The 14,980-nt window shown below is 45.1% G+C and overlaps 1 protein-coding gene across 3 annotated transcripts in view; it reads right to left on the bottom strand.

Moving 5' to 3' along the window:
* Window positions 1-11,577, bottom strand: part of STK32B (serine/threonine kinase 32B) — a 342,757-nt gene extending 331,180 nt beyond the window's left edge. For 2 of the 3 annotated variants that reach the window (XM_082389996.1, XM_082389998.1), the window contains exon 1: window positions 11,231-11,577. In XM_082389996.1, coding sequence (XP_082246122.1) covers window positions 11,231-11,282 — 52 coding nt within the window. In that variant the 5' untranslated portion in view covers window positions 11,283-11,577. Of the gene's footprint in view, window positions 1-7,867; window positions 9,899-11,230 lie in introns of those variants that run through there. The other variant, XM_082389997.1, reaches the window with a different exon arrangement.
* Between the last annotated feature and the right edge of the window lie 3,403 nt (window positions 11,578-14,980).

Here is a 14,980-nt window from a genome sequence, read left to right as displayed (position 1 = left end):
CAGGGAGAGCTTATTATTAAAATAGAAGGCACTATGCACAGATAAACACTGAGGAGAGGACTTCTGCTTCTGGTCGACTAGAGTGTTTCGGGTCAACCTTCCTGCTAATAAGAACTATGATAACTGTACAAACTATATATTTTAAAATCTATTTGAAGGACTCATAGAGCTATCAAAGGAGCGAGGAGCTGCAGGTTGAATATCGATGAAAAAGAAAAGCCCAAAGAGATGGGTCCAGCACTGAGATCACTCTTCCTCAAGAGGTATCTGCCAAATCTGAAAACAGCTTTCAGGAGGCTGAGAAGTCAAACAGGGTTTGGAAGCCCTCGCAGGCTTTAGGGACAGGACACATACTAAAAATCAGAGTCTACCAAAAAGGAAGAGGCTTGGTAAACTCTGCGCTTCCCGTAAGGATGCCAAAGGGCTTTATTCCAGCAATGAGTATGAAATGGATGAGAACTGTCCTCACAGGATGTCTCATCATCTCAATCTCTGTGAGGACTGAGATCAAAAGCAATTCCTGGCGCTCCAGCTTAGACGCCTACAAAAAGCGAAAAGAAAACCTTTCTAAGGAAACATAACATCATCCAAAGCTTCAAATTATTTCTCTAAATAATGTTTCCTAAATAATGCCCAGCATGTCATTAAGAAAACAACAACCAGGTAAATGAGAAAACAAAAGATGTCTAAAAGGAAACAATTGATAATAAAAATAGAAGGTTACCAAATAATGGAGTTATCAAACATGTCTTCTAAGTAAACGTGATTTATAGGTTTAAATAATTAAAAAGCAAGTTTTGAGAATTTCAGCAGAGGTGAAAGCCATAAAAGAGAACCAAATGGTGATTCTAGAACTGAAAAGTGCAACAATGAATATTAAGAACTTGAAAGTTATACTTCATAGCAGATAGAGAGACCTGAAGTGATTACAAAAGAAATAGGGTAGAAGAAAATATTCGGACTAAAAACAAAGAGAAAGAAAAGAATTTTTTAAAATACGGAAATATTGTCAGAGCCATACGAGGCATAGTGATAAGGCCTAATATCTGTGCAATTTGAGTTTGATAATGTGAGGAGAAAAAAAATGTCAGAAGTGATATTAGAAGACAAAATAAGAATCCCGCAAAAATAACAATGCCACTCAAGCACAGATTGAAGAAGCAAGAGCCGCAGGAGGTAATGGCCAGAATGACAGACCTATGCAAACCGTAATTAAATTTCTTATTTAATTTCTGATTTAAATTTTATAGCAAAATATAAAATTCTTAAAAGCAGCAAGACAAAACATGTCAGCTGAAAAGGAGCAAAAAATAGTACTGACAATCGTCTTTTAATCAGAAACAATAAAAACCACAAGACAATAGAATCATATCTTCAAAATGCTGAAGGAAAAAGCTGCCGATACAGATTTGATATCCAGAAAAATAATAATTCATAAACAAAGTTTAAATGAAGACATTTTCAGACAAATAAAAAGTGAGACTTGTCACCAGAAGTCATATACTAAAGGGAATGCTAAAGAAAATATTTCAGGCAAAATGAAGATAATTCCAATGGAAACTTCCAAGTGAAGGAAGAAATAATGAGCAGAATATGTGAGTAAATATAATCAATGATCAAAGATTCTATCTCAAAAATCTAGAAAAAGAACAGTAAGTTAAACCAAAATGTACGTAGGAGAAAATTAAAATGAGAACATAAACCAGTAAATCATTAGCAAACAAATAATAATTAAGAAAGCCAAGGGTATTTTTAAATTAAAAAAACTGATAAACCCAAGCAAGACCAATCAAAAAATAAATTAAGGAGGGAGAAAACACAAATTACCAAAATCAGAATTAAAAAAGAAGATATCATTACAGATCCTCCAAACACTGAAAAGATTAAGAACATATTATGAACATTTGGCCAATACATGTGAAACTTAGAAATAATAACAATCCTAAACAAACTCTTACAGAGAATTTCAAGAAATGGTATACTTCCAAATTATTTTAATGAGGCCGATATAACCTTGATACAAAAAACTAATAAAGATGGGCTTCCCTGGTGGCGCAGTGGTTAAGAATCCGCCTGCCAATGCATGGGACACGGGTTCAAGCCCTGGTCCGGGAAGATCCCACATGCTGCGGAGCAACTAAGCCCATGCGCCACAACTACTGAGCCTGCGCTCTAGAGCCCGTGAGCCACAACTACTGAAGCCCGTATGCCTAGAGCCCGTGCTCCGCAACAAGTCACCACGATGAGACGCCCGCGCACCGCAACAAAGAGTAGCCCCTGCTCGCCACAACTAGAGAAAGCCCACGTGCAGCAACAAAGACACAACATAGCCAAAAATTAAAATAAATTTATTTTTAAAAGAACTAATAAAGACATTAAGGGGGTGGGGGAGGGAAGTACTGGGAGTTTGGGTTTAGCAGCTGCAAACTATTTTATATAGAATGGATAAACAACAAGGTCCTACTGTAGAGCACAGGGAACTATATTCAGTATCCTGTGATAAACCATAATGTAAACGAATGTGAAAAAGAATAAATATATATAACTGAGTCACTTTGCCGTACAGCAGAAATTAACACATTGTAAATCAACTATACTTCAATAAAATTTTTTTTACAAGTGTGCCCTTTCTTGCTCTTCTCTGGAAGAGTCTGAGGAAGATTATCATTATTATTATTTCTAACATTTGGAAGAATTCACCTATGAAGACATCTGGGCCTAGACTTCCCTTTACAAGAAAATTTTTACTACAGGTTCAATTCCTTAATACATACAGAATTATTCTAATATTTAAATTCTCCTTGTATTATTTTTGCTAAGTTGTGTTTTCCAAAGTAGTTATTTTACCCAAATTTCAAATATATTGGCATACTGTTCATAATATCCTCTTATGAAAAATTTATAAACAAAATATTACCAAATCAAATCTAATAACATATCACATCATGAGAAAGTGGGTTTTACGCCAAGAATGAAAGGTTGATTTATTATTTAAGAATACTCTAAAAATTTGATTCTTCACCCAGTCAGATAAAGAAAAAGGAGAAAAACCACATATTATCTCAACAGATGGAGAAAAAGCGTTTACTTAAATTCAACCCTCATTGATAATGAAACCTCCCAGCAAATCAGGATAGAAGGAAAATAACATGATAAAGGGTATCTACAATAACAATACAGCTAACATAATAATTAACTGTAAAATAGTGAATGCTCTCTACCTGAGGGAGAGCTGGTTTTGGTAAGTGTGCCAATCAGGACAGGCTGTGTTCTGCTACAGTAACAAGCAGCCCCAAATCTCAGTGCCTTCAAAAAGCAGAAGTGTCTGTCTCACTGATGCCATGTCCCAGGTCAGGTGGGCTGGTAGTCAGTGTGGCCTCCGTTCCACATTGCACTCACTTTGGGAAGCAGGCTGAAGTAAGTTCCACCATCCAGAACATCGTGGTTGCCTAGAGCTAGAGACATACGAAGTGACACCTAGTTCGTCAATACTTTTTCCAAGATGTGACACACATTGCCTCTGCTCACATTGACCAAAGCAAGTCACATGTTCCCACAGAACTGCAACTGGACAAGGAAGGACAATTCTTTGCATGGAAATAAACAGGGACGGGATATGGGTGAACAGTGGTAAAGCCCCACATTGAGAGAATGGGGCCTATTTATATTACTGACTTCACAGATGGAAACAGGAACCAGAGGCCAGACTCCTCAATGAATAAGGACACTCCAAGAAGGTCAGAAAAACCAAGGGCTGAAAGGAGTTAGACTGAGGATCAGTAACAATATTGGTCTTCACTTTTTCCTTGGTTGGCTCTGGCTAATAAGCCTGATTTTCTCTTCTTGGTAGTTCTGGTGCACAATTCTCCCCTGGTATCCTAAACTGTTTGTCCCCATTGTTGTCTGCAGGAGAATATCCCTTTAGGGTGTCAGGACTCTCACTGCTCTTTGTAGAACAGTTTTTCCATCTCTGTCTGTAATAGCTCAGAGACCAGATTTTAGATAACTGAGTATTGCTAAGAATATTTTGTTCCTACCAATTCTCTCAGGAGAATGCCTAAGCTCAGTGCTAGCTTATGCTGATTGATCCTTCTAAAATAGTGATACTTCTTCCCTCAAGGCATTTAAACCCTTCCCTCAAGACTAATCATAAATCCTGTCGCCAGCCTAACACCCTATCCACTCCAGCTCATATCGTGAGAGCCATCTCCCCTCTCCACCCTTTTGCTATCCCATAAAAGAGGGATTTTTGTCTTACCCAGAAAGCACTAGGGGAAAGATCTGCCTTCTCTCTCCATGGGAAGAGAAGTGATAGCCCAAATCATGACACACATGAGTCCGATATCCATTGATCATTACAGGTTGCCATTTTTTGGAAATTTCTTGGGTTTCTCTGTGACTGGGAACCACGGTCCCAGAGCCCACCTTACAGACTCAATTCTCTGCCCAAGCAAGTCTCAAGCTTGAAATTAAGGGACAAGAATAGAAAGGTCATTCTGGACTCAAATCCAAGTCGGTTCTCCAAACCAACTTTATTAATAATACATCTGAAATTTCTTCGTTTGTTTCTCAACAGCTTCTGAACTCAGAAGAATATAAGAAATTGGCCGCCAATAAGTTATTACTTTCATCTCTCATTCAACAAAGAGCTGCCATAGGCCTTCACTGTCCCCATTCTAGGCCTTGCAGACACCAAGGTGAAAAGGAAAGAATTGCTGCTCTTCAGTAAGTCACAGTCTAGTGCAGAAGTGGATATGCAACAAAATAAACAAGGAATGTTCCATGTTTCAAGGAACACAAAAATAATAGTCACTGGAGTAGATGCTTCTGTTTGTTTTTACCTGCCTGACCCAGGGTCCACTTCTCTTCTTCTGTTGATACTCCAATATTCCTTGAGAATATTCTTCACATATCTTCTTAGTCCCAATGCCTCAAGGGGAACCAACGCCACCCCCTGAATCCAAGGGTGGGCATGAGATCCAGCCCGGCCAGTTAGAGCCTCAGACTCCCTGGTCACTGCCATTGGTGCAAGAATGGCCCAAGACCTCATGAGAACCCATCGTAACTAACCCTGGAATGTTCTCTGCAATGATGGTGAAAAAGATACTCCCTTTTCCACACTTGGAGTTGGGAGGCTGTGAGCCTGGGGGTGGTAAGGGCCTCATGAGGAGAGAGCCTGCTTGGAGCCACACAGAGGAGAGAATCCAAGGAGGAAGATTTCTCATGATAGTATTCAGGAACTTGGTTCCAGCCACAGCTGATGAGACTTACACCTCCATTCATTCATTTATTGATTTGTCCATCAAAAATTTATTGAGCATCTATTATGTTCCAGGTGTTTTAGGGCTTGGGGACACAGCAGTGAATCAATCACACCACATCCCTACTTTAAGGAGCTTGTAACTCCTTAGGAAGAGACCAATGCACGAAAAATGATGCCCATGTTAACAGGATCACTCTGGCTGCTGCATGGAGGTGCCAAGAAGAGGGGAAGGGAAAAAGTAAGCAGACCAGTTAAGGAAGTTATTGTAATAACCTAAGCAAGAGAGGTGACGCTGGCTTGGACCAGAATGGAAGTGATGAGAAGTGGCCAGAGCCAATTAATTCCCTTCAAAGGAACTCATGTTGCTTTTCTGTCACTTGCAGCTGAAGGAGGCTGGCATGCTCTATTCCATCTACTTTCAGGTGCCATCCACATTAAATGCACTATTACTTTATGTGCCACCAAGAAGGAGGAAATGCTGCCAATTAATCTACGATGTGATTCTTTCGCATCCCTTAAAAGAGTTCCTTTAGACCTTTCATATATCATGTTAGTACGAACAACTGTGACCATGTACAAACAATAAAATTACATCACAAGTACCACCATGACCAGCAGTGATCATAAAGCACATCCCAATTTCAGAAATGTCAAAACATGGGAAAGTGTGTACGTTATAGTCAATGAAATCCATTAGTGTGTATACTTATGTCTGACTTTATAGAGATGATTAATACATGGTTTATCCTTATGAAGTCCATATTTATTTTCTAGGAGGGTTGAAAGGTATAAATGCATCCTACAATTCATTTCTACTTAACCATCTCAGACTGATTTATGGTAATTTTCTTAATCCCCCATGTACAAGACAAATCAAAATGAACTTTCAAGTGAGGTGTAGATCTTAAAATCTAAGCTTTACATTCTAGACTCCTGCATTAGACACACACATGCCTGATACACATATGGACACCAAGCCCATAAGCCCACATCCCTTACATGGCCTCTCTCCAGCCTCTACTTCTGTACGTACTCTATATATAAAGAACAAAGTGCAGTCAAAGCAATTCCAAACTTTCTCAGAATATGTTTGGTTTCCACCTTTTGCACAAGCCACAACTGGTACGAGCATGAAAAGCAATGTATAACATAAGTGAGCTTCCCCCAAGTTCAAAAAAGTTGAGACAAAGTTGGAAGTGAATCCTGCCCCATTAAGAAATTTCAGCCACTTTGTGAATCACAATGACAGGGACACCCCAGGTTCAAAAGACCATCTCCAAGTAAAGCATGATTGCAACTTTAGGGAGTGATTTTTTAAATTGCCTTTGTTATCTGACTGTGCCCAGAGTTAAACAACTTTTGTTGTATATTTATGTTAACCAAGAAGATGCTTTCATGTTCTACGCTGCATGTGAAGTTACCTGGCCCAACAATAATATAGAAGTTACATTTCTTTTTAAATGTCCCTTTAACTCCTAACAATCTAAAATGAGAATACCCAGAGCTGTTTACAAGGTTGTGAAACTGATACCCTCAAATGTGGGTACAGGCCATAAATTGATACAACATTGATATTAAAAAAAAAAAAACCTTTTGGAAACATAATTTAAGAACATGTTTCTGGAGTCCTAGAAGTTATTCAATCCTTTCGATCCAATAATCTCACTCACTGCACCTCATTTTAAGGAATTCACTTAAAAGAAGAAAAATGCTTTACGTATAAAATTTTCAGGCAACTTACTTATAAAGATGAAACACTGAAAACAGCCTGCATGTCTAACAACAAGAAAACATTTAAGTAAGTTACAATAGTTCCATCAGATGGAATATCCTAGCCCATTCAAATATTAATTTTGAAGACATTATAGCAACATAAACTACTTAAAACATGATGCTAAGAGAAAAAGCAGAAATCATTTTGTGTGGCAAGTGTACCCTTATGTAAAAATGTCTAGACATAGATTAGGACGGTAAAGGAAAAAAAACTTAAAAACAACTTTGACACGAATTTGGAAAGGGAGATGATTTTGCTTTCATTCCCAGAACTTGCATTACGATATGACAGCTCAACAAAATGTTTTTTGAAGATGGTAGCTGATTATTGTAAATGATCAAGTGCTGTCAGGATGCACTGTTACTATCTTCCTATAGACGTTTGCATAAAGAGACCTCTATCACAGCCTCACCTGTGTGCTAGTCTCATTCTGCGTTGGTCCTACATATCTATGAGGAATGAATTTTCCTGTAGGTCCTCAGGGGTGGTACAGGAAACAGTGTTAGGTACCAGACTCTGGAGTTAAACAGGCCTGGGTGTTTAACTCATGAGTCCCAGCTCATCCATACACAGGCCACGGGACCCTGGGCAGTTTTCCGGAGGTCCTCTGTAAACTCTCTAGTAAAATGCAGATTCTGAGACCTCCCTGGCTGAGTTGTGATAATGATTCCCAATTAGGTATGAAAAGGAGTCCACACAATGCATCACTAAGTTACAGTTTTTAATACTATCTGGATGCAAGTTAAATGTTTGCCATCAGAATGTAGACAGTTATGGTACAATTACACAATGGCAAATTTTCAGCTATAATTTAGCTTTAAATTACTTACAGATCAGATTCGTTCTGGTTGCGTAGGTATCTGCATCTTCAACCACTCAGCAACTCTGGTTTGGGAGAGCATGTTCGGTCACCGGACCATGTCCCTGCCCTGCTTAAAATCCTTCCATGACTACAGATGTCCATAACGTCAATTCCAAATACATGGCCACTGGGCCCTTTAAGGCCAGCCCAGCACTCAGGGTTCATCTCCTGTAGCTTCCAGCCTCACACACCACATTGCAGGAGTACTAAAGTCCCCACAATCTCCCCAAAGAGCCATGTTTATTCTTTACCATCTGTCTTTGCACATTCTGTTCCCTCCCTCTGAAACACCTTTCCCTTAACTACCAACCTCTCCTTCCTGGGAACTTCTATCATTTCTGCAAGACTTAGTCTAAGAGGAAGTCTTGTCTGATCCCTCCTCTCTGCCCCAGGGTTAGGGCACCTCCTGTGGGATACCACAGTCCCCTGAGCTCTCTTACATTGTCCTGGCTGTTTATCTGCTCTGCCAGCTCCCTGAGGGTTAGAACTTTGCCTTCATCTTCTCCATATTCCTGCTGCCCAGCACAGGGGTGGGTGCAGAAAAGACGACCAGTACATGCCTATGAAATAAGCGAATCAATTGGCGGCAAATAACAGTGTGTTACTTGCACAGGTATTGAGACATATGCTGGCAAAATCAAACAAGTTAATGTTTCACTGAGCTGGAAGCCAGCAAAATGAGGAGAGTCCTAACCTTGTATTTCAACCAGGCAGCTGACCTTGAGCCCGACCACTTTTGGAATGAGGAACAACAGCAGGAAAATCAAAAGGTTGGCTATGCCAGATATAACTATTTTGCCAATAGATATTTAAAGCATATTTTCTGGGATAAAGGATAGAGACAGTTGTCGATATAAGGGAAGCAAATTTCCTCTGCAAATAAAAGAGAAAGACACTAAAATATTACCTAAAGCGTGACCTTTGACCCAGGCTAGTACCACGAACCTCTAAAATTGGGAGTGATGCATAAGTTTGTGCTTTCTTCTGGGAAAGGAGTCCATGGCTTTCATCAAAGGATCCTGTAATGGGCCGAAATGTGTCCCCTCCAAACTTCAGATGCTGAAGCTCTAGCCTCCAACATGACTATGTTTGGAGAGAGGGCTTTTAAGGAGGTAATTAGCATTCAGTGAGGTCATAAGGGTGAGGCCCTAACCCTGTGGGACAGGTGTTCTTATAAGAAGAGGAGGAGCCACCAGAGATCTCTCTCTATTTCCTTGAGCACACAGGTCATGTGAGGACCCAAGGAGAAGGAGGCTGTCTGCAAGCCAGGGAGAGAGCCCACACCAGAAACCAACCCTGAAGGCACCTTGATCTTGGACTTCCAGCCTCCATAACAGTGAGAAAATAAATTTCTGTTGTTTAAGCCACCACCAACACCAAATTCTTTTGTTTAAGCATCTGGGGTATCTTGTGAATGCTTTCTTTTTTTTTTTTTTTTTGTGGCCATGTCACGCAGCTTATGGGAGTTTAGTTCCCTGACCAGGGATTGAACCCAGGCCCTCGGCAGTGAGGGTGCAGAGTCCTAACCACTGGACCACCAGGGAGTTCCACATCTGGGGTATCTTGTTATAGCAGGCTGAGCAGACTAATATAGGTCCGTTCCCCAAAATAGACAGGAAACCTTTGACTGATTGAGAACAGAAAGTTTTTGGCCCAAGTCATCCTCTCCATCTGTCCATGAGTGTATCTTCTCATAGGGTCTGAGCACCCCTGAATGTAACCTCACAGGACAGAAGTTCTCCCAAAGGGACAGGCCTGCCCCACATCCACCCCAAGCAGGATGTGTCCCTAGCAGAGCACATATTTAAATACTGATTTAAGTGTCAAGATCACTTTGACTTTCATAGAGCAATTCAGGGTCATTATGAACTTGACTGGGGAAGAGTTCAGCTACATGGTGTCCAAATGCTTCCTGGGATACACAAGAGCCTCCCCCACCCACCTGGCTACCTCTTGTCTGTCCACTCCTGGCTCCCTATCTACCTGTGCTCCAGACTAAACAACCAGGAAGGGCTTAGGCTTCTTTGGGTCTCCAAGCCCCTGCACTGGTCCCACTCACTGCCCTTATCACCATGCATGGTCCTCAGTGCCACTAGACTAGGAACTCCTTTAAGAAAGGACCAAATGGGCCTGACTCAATTACATTGACTGTATTCAGGTATTCTTTTCAGAGGGACTGCCAGAGTGAGCGTTTGACTACCACCCACAGCCTTGGTAGATTTAGAGATCATGACTGATGCCCACAAGCCTATTCCTGGGCACAAGAAGCACTGCCTCCAGGGCAGACTGTCCAGCCTCAAAGCCAGCTCTGACTAGGACACAACTCTTTCTTCAACTGTAAAATGGAACAACAAAAGTACCCACCTCATACGGTTGCCATGAGGCCTGAGTGAGGACATGTAAAGCCCCAGAACACTAGCTGGCACCGGGACTATGCTCAGTAGACCTGGCTGTCATTTGGGGGCACAGTGAAGACTGGAGAAACCAGTGCAATAGGAAACCGAGCTTTCAGAGGCAAAGTTAACACATAAACAACACTGTGCAGAGCTCTGTAACTGATTATATTTACAAGGCACTTCTCACATGAATTACCAGTGGTTATAAGCTTCAAACGACCCCCTAAGGTAGTAAGCAATTTCATAAGTCTCTTCTCCTAGGTGAAGAAACAAAGGTTTCAGAGAGGTTAAGGAAGTTGCCCACAGACACACAGCGCTGGAAAAGGGGTTCTGCTATTCCAAATACGAAGCTCTACTGATCTGAGCCACAAGAACCCAGTTCTGGAGTTTAGATGAGGTTTGGACCGCCTACACCACTCCTCCACCGGGGAGGCTGCCAACAGCGGGACGCCTTCCGCCCAGACACAGAGTTTAATCAAGAAAAGTTTCCCTAAGCTGTCCTGGGCGAATGAGGGGGGCAGCATGGAACCTGCCCGTGCACAAGACCAAATGCGTAGTACACACACACACACAGACACACACACACACACACACACACACAACGCCTCCTTCAGCCTCGGGCTCTAAAGGAGACCTCGGCTTCCCCGGAGCCCAAGCAACATCCAGACTCGCCTCCGAAGTCAACTCATCCCTCCTGCTCCCCCAAGGGAAGCCTTCGGGTTCACTCTCCTCTCGGAATCCCCCGCCCGGGCTCGCGCTCGGCACCGTCCCGGCCCCTGAGGGGCACCGACGCGAGGAGTTGTTGCCTCGGTAGAAGCCCCTAGCCCGGCACGGGCCGGGTACAGAGCCGGCGCTCAGCCAAGGGTGCTGGAAGGAGGGATGCCCGGCCGATGCCCGAGGGGGCGGCGCGGGGCAGGCGCCCCTCGCCCTCTTACCTTCCTCATTCTCGTCAAACACCGGGGGCTTGTGGGAGTGGTTCCCGCCCATATTCCGCCGCGGCGCCTGCCGCAGCTGCCGCTACTACATGCCCGGCCGCCGGGGTGCCGGTGCGGAATGTGCTGCGAGCGCCCAGCCCAGGCTGCAGCCGCGCGCCGAGCCGGAGGGGGCCGAGCGCCGCGCAGCGGCGGGAACCGCGCCCCCTCCTCCCGGGCGTCCCCGTGGCGGCACTCTCCCGCCTCGCCCGCCGCTCCCTGGCCACGCTAGCTCTTACGCCGCGCCCCTCGCCCGCGCCCGCCCTGGAACGCTGGAGGTCGCGGCGCGGGGGCCGCCGAGGCGCGCTCCACGCGGGAGACCGGAGGCGGCGCGGGAAGAGGAGGAGGAGCAGGAGGGGAAGGAGGGAATGGGCGGGGGCTGCGCAGAGGGGGCGAGCGGGCGAGCGCAGCCCTAGGGGCGGCCTGAAGGAGAAGGCGCGGCGGGCACAGCGGGCGAACGCAGCCCTAGGGGCTGCCTGGAGGAGAGGGCACGGGCCGCCGCCTCCCCGCTGCACCCACCGGAGCTGAGCGCATTGTCGTCCCGGAGGAGTCGGGGCGCTCCCTCCAGGCAGGAAGCGAGTCGTGAGCATCTACTGTGTGCCGGGCCTCAGTCAAGAGCTTTATAAACACAATCCCATGTCCCCTCTCAATAACCCAACGGTTAGAAAAAGCATTGTTGCCCATTTTAGAGTCAGGTAGAGGTTCAGGGGTAAAGGAGCTCTTCGGTCAGTAGTCAGTCGGTCCCGGCTACGAAGGGAGACCCCCGGACGCCCTATTGGCCTTATTTGTCCACGCGGACTGAGACCCGGGCAGTGGTGTGTCTGCCAGTTCTGCAACACACGCTCTTCCTTCTTGATGTTTTTCTAAATGTTTAATGAGTGAAAGTAGAGTCTGTACCCTTTTGGACTCAATCTAACCCCTTCATTCTCCAGTGGAAACTGAGTTCCCAAAGGGGCGTGGTTTGCCCCAAATCATTCTCCCTAGGAGTGGCTCTGCGTGGGCCTCGGGTGTCCCCTGAAATTGAACTAAGGGCGGTTCGCCTCTGGGTCGGTGGGGTCCTGGCGGCGGGAGCTGGGGAGGCCAGACTGGGCACGGTGATGCTAATGACAGGGATGCGATGGGTGTGCCCCAACGCTCTCGTGGGGCGAGCGCGGACTCTCGGAGGGCGCTCCCTGAGGGACGCGCAGGTTACCCGCGCGGTGCAGTCCTGCCCGCCCAGGCGCCTGGTAGCCAGGAATCTTTGGCCACATCCTGCCATCTGCTGGGCGCCTTAAGTTACCGTCCGTGCTTTGGTGGAAAGCAATGGTTCTTTTTATCTCCCTATCCTGTCTCCCCCACCCCCAAGCTGTCTCTGTCTCTTTGTCTGTCTCTTTTCTGTGGAGGAGGAGGGAACGGAGGGAGTGTCTCTCTCTCTAACACAGCAAGAAAACTCCGAGAGACAACGGGAAGAGGTCAAGCAGACGGAGCCAGCCCCATCCAGCTGAAGTTTCAGGATTGGCCTAAACTGCTAGGCCACAGGGGTCAGACAAGCATCATTTACAGAACTGGTTCTACCACTTACAGGCTGTATGTGTCCCCCCCCCCTTCCAGTTCTCATCTGTGAAATAGGGAGGTTGATATTAACTCCCCAGCGTTGCTATGAGAATTATATCAGATAATATTTATAAAAGCAGGTAACAGGGCCTGGAATGTAACAAATGATCAATAACTATTTCTTGCTTTTCATTCTGCCCACAGGCATTGACTGAGTGGCCAGTCTACACCAGGCAATGTACTGAACCAAGATAAAGGAGGTACAGCCCCTAGACCAAGAGGCAGGAGGAGGGATGATGACAGGCATGAGTGCTGGGCCCTGTTCTTCCCAGATTTCATTCCACTTTGCCACTCTCTAGCAAGCTAACTTGGGTAAATTACTTAACCTCTACTGGCCTCAGTTTGTTCATCTGCAAAATGGGGATAATAACAGTATTTTCCCCCTCCTTGGGCTGTTATGCAGAATAAATGAATTGATGTTGATGTCTGGAACATAATAAGCACAACACAGGTGTTAGTTATTATCCTCAGTAATTAGCTATGGTGTAAATTGTACTATTGGCTCACAATTTTTCCTTCTCTCCCTGTCCTTGATACTGCTCACTGGAATGAGGGGGCATTTCCTACTTTCCCACCACTGAGGTGGAGCATGCCATAGGACTTACCTTGGCCAGTGGTCTATGGGAGGAAGTGACAGTGTGCCAGTTCTGAGTGACAGCCTTAAGATGTTGCATGTTTCAGCTCTCTTGTCCTTTTGCCATCCACCACAAGAAGATCTGGCCCTGGGTAGCCTCTGTTCCCAGAATGAGAGACCCAAGGTGTACTCCTGGACCCCACATGTATCCTGAAGCAGAGCTACAAGCTCACAAGCAAGAAAAATATGTTCTTGTAAGCCAGTGAGATTTGGGGGGGTGGGGGGGAGGTTGCTGAGGAGGTGGTTGTTCCACAGCATTATCACAGAAAGAGCTGACAAATACATATATTCAATGAACAGTCATGCATGCAAAGTCTCTAACTGTGATTTGTACTGTGTGGAAGGGATCCCAGGAGGCTATGGGAACACAGGAGGCACCTGTCCCAGCCCTGTGAGTCAGGGCAGGCGCAGGGTCCCCCATAAAGGAGTCACGAGTGTTTGTTCCTTCACTTCCTCCTTTGTTGAACAAGCGTTTTCTGAACACTTGCTGTGGGCCAGGCCCTGGGCTGGGTGCTGGAGGCAGACCCAGCAATGAGTAAGACAGGGTCTGCTTCCGTGAAGCTGAAGTTTAGAAGGCTGGTGAAGGACAAGGGCAACACTCACAGAGCAGGTCATACTTTGATTAAGGGGAGGGGGATAAGCACAGGCTGTGAAGGCAGAGGGGAGGCCCCTGAACGGTTACCGAGTTCAAGTTCATACCACTCACCCCACGACAGGCCCATAGATAGAGAGACAGCTGTTGGGGCAAGGACTGAGATGATGGTGGACTAGTGTCCTGAAAAACCATCTTCCCCAAGTTAGAATTCAGGCTTCTTTTACACTAAAAGGGGAGAGAGTGTATTTGGTTGTTGGAAACTTCTTGATGTCAGAATTCGTTGTTCTTGCAATTGTCCACTAGGTCAGGTCACGATGTTCCTATAACCTTCAACAAGGCAAATGGTATTCTCTGTTCTGCAACTTTTTATCTCTATATGAATGGAAAAGTGTTATACCTCTAAAGTTCAGGGCCTTGAGAATGGGCTATCCTGTATATTCCAGGCCAGAGGCTACAAAAGCAACAGAATATAAAAGTTAAAGTAAAAGAAACATCCAATATGGAGTCAGATTTGTTCTTCCCTATTACAGAACCACACTCAAAGAAGCTGACAGGAGGGCGATGGCACATTAGCTGAGACCAGAAGGGCAAGGAAGAATCAGCCAGGTGGGAGAAGAGAGGGGCAACCAAGCAAAGTCCGGAGGCCAAGTGAGAAGGGCCTCGGCTGTTCCAGGTCGCTGGAGTGCAGTGACTGAGTGCGGGGGTGATCAGGATAGCAGCTGCAGCGTGATGTGTGGAGCACTCTCCGCGTGTCAGCTCCATGCCAGCACTCTGCAGGAAGCGTGGCCCTCCAGGCAACCCCTTCCCTGACCCTCTACCCATTTATAGATATTGTGTCAGGCCTGTTATTTCCAGTACTTTTCATGGATCACCCCCTTTAATCCTCACAACG

Source organism: Balaenoptera borealis (assembly GCF_965194805.1).
Source record: "Balaenoptera borealis genome assembly, chromosome: 4".
NCBI lineage: Eukaryota > Metazoa > Chordata > Mammalia > Artiodactyla > Balaenopteridae > Balaenoptera > Balaenoptera borealis.
The sequence above is the reverse complement of the archived record's forward strand: the minus strand, read 5'-3'. Positions and strand labels throughout refer to the sequence as shown.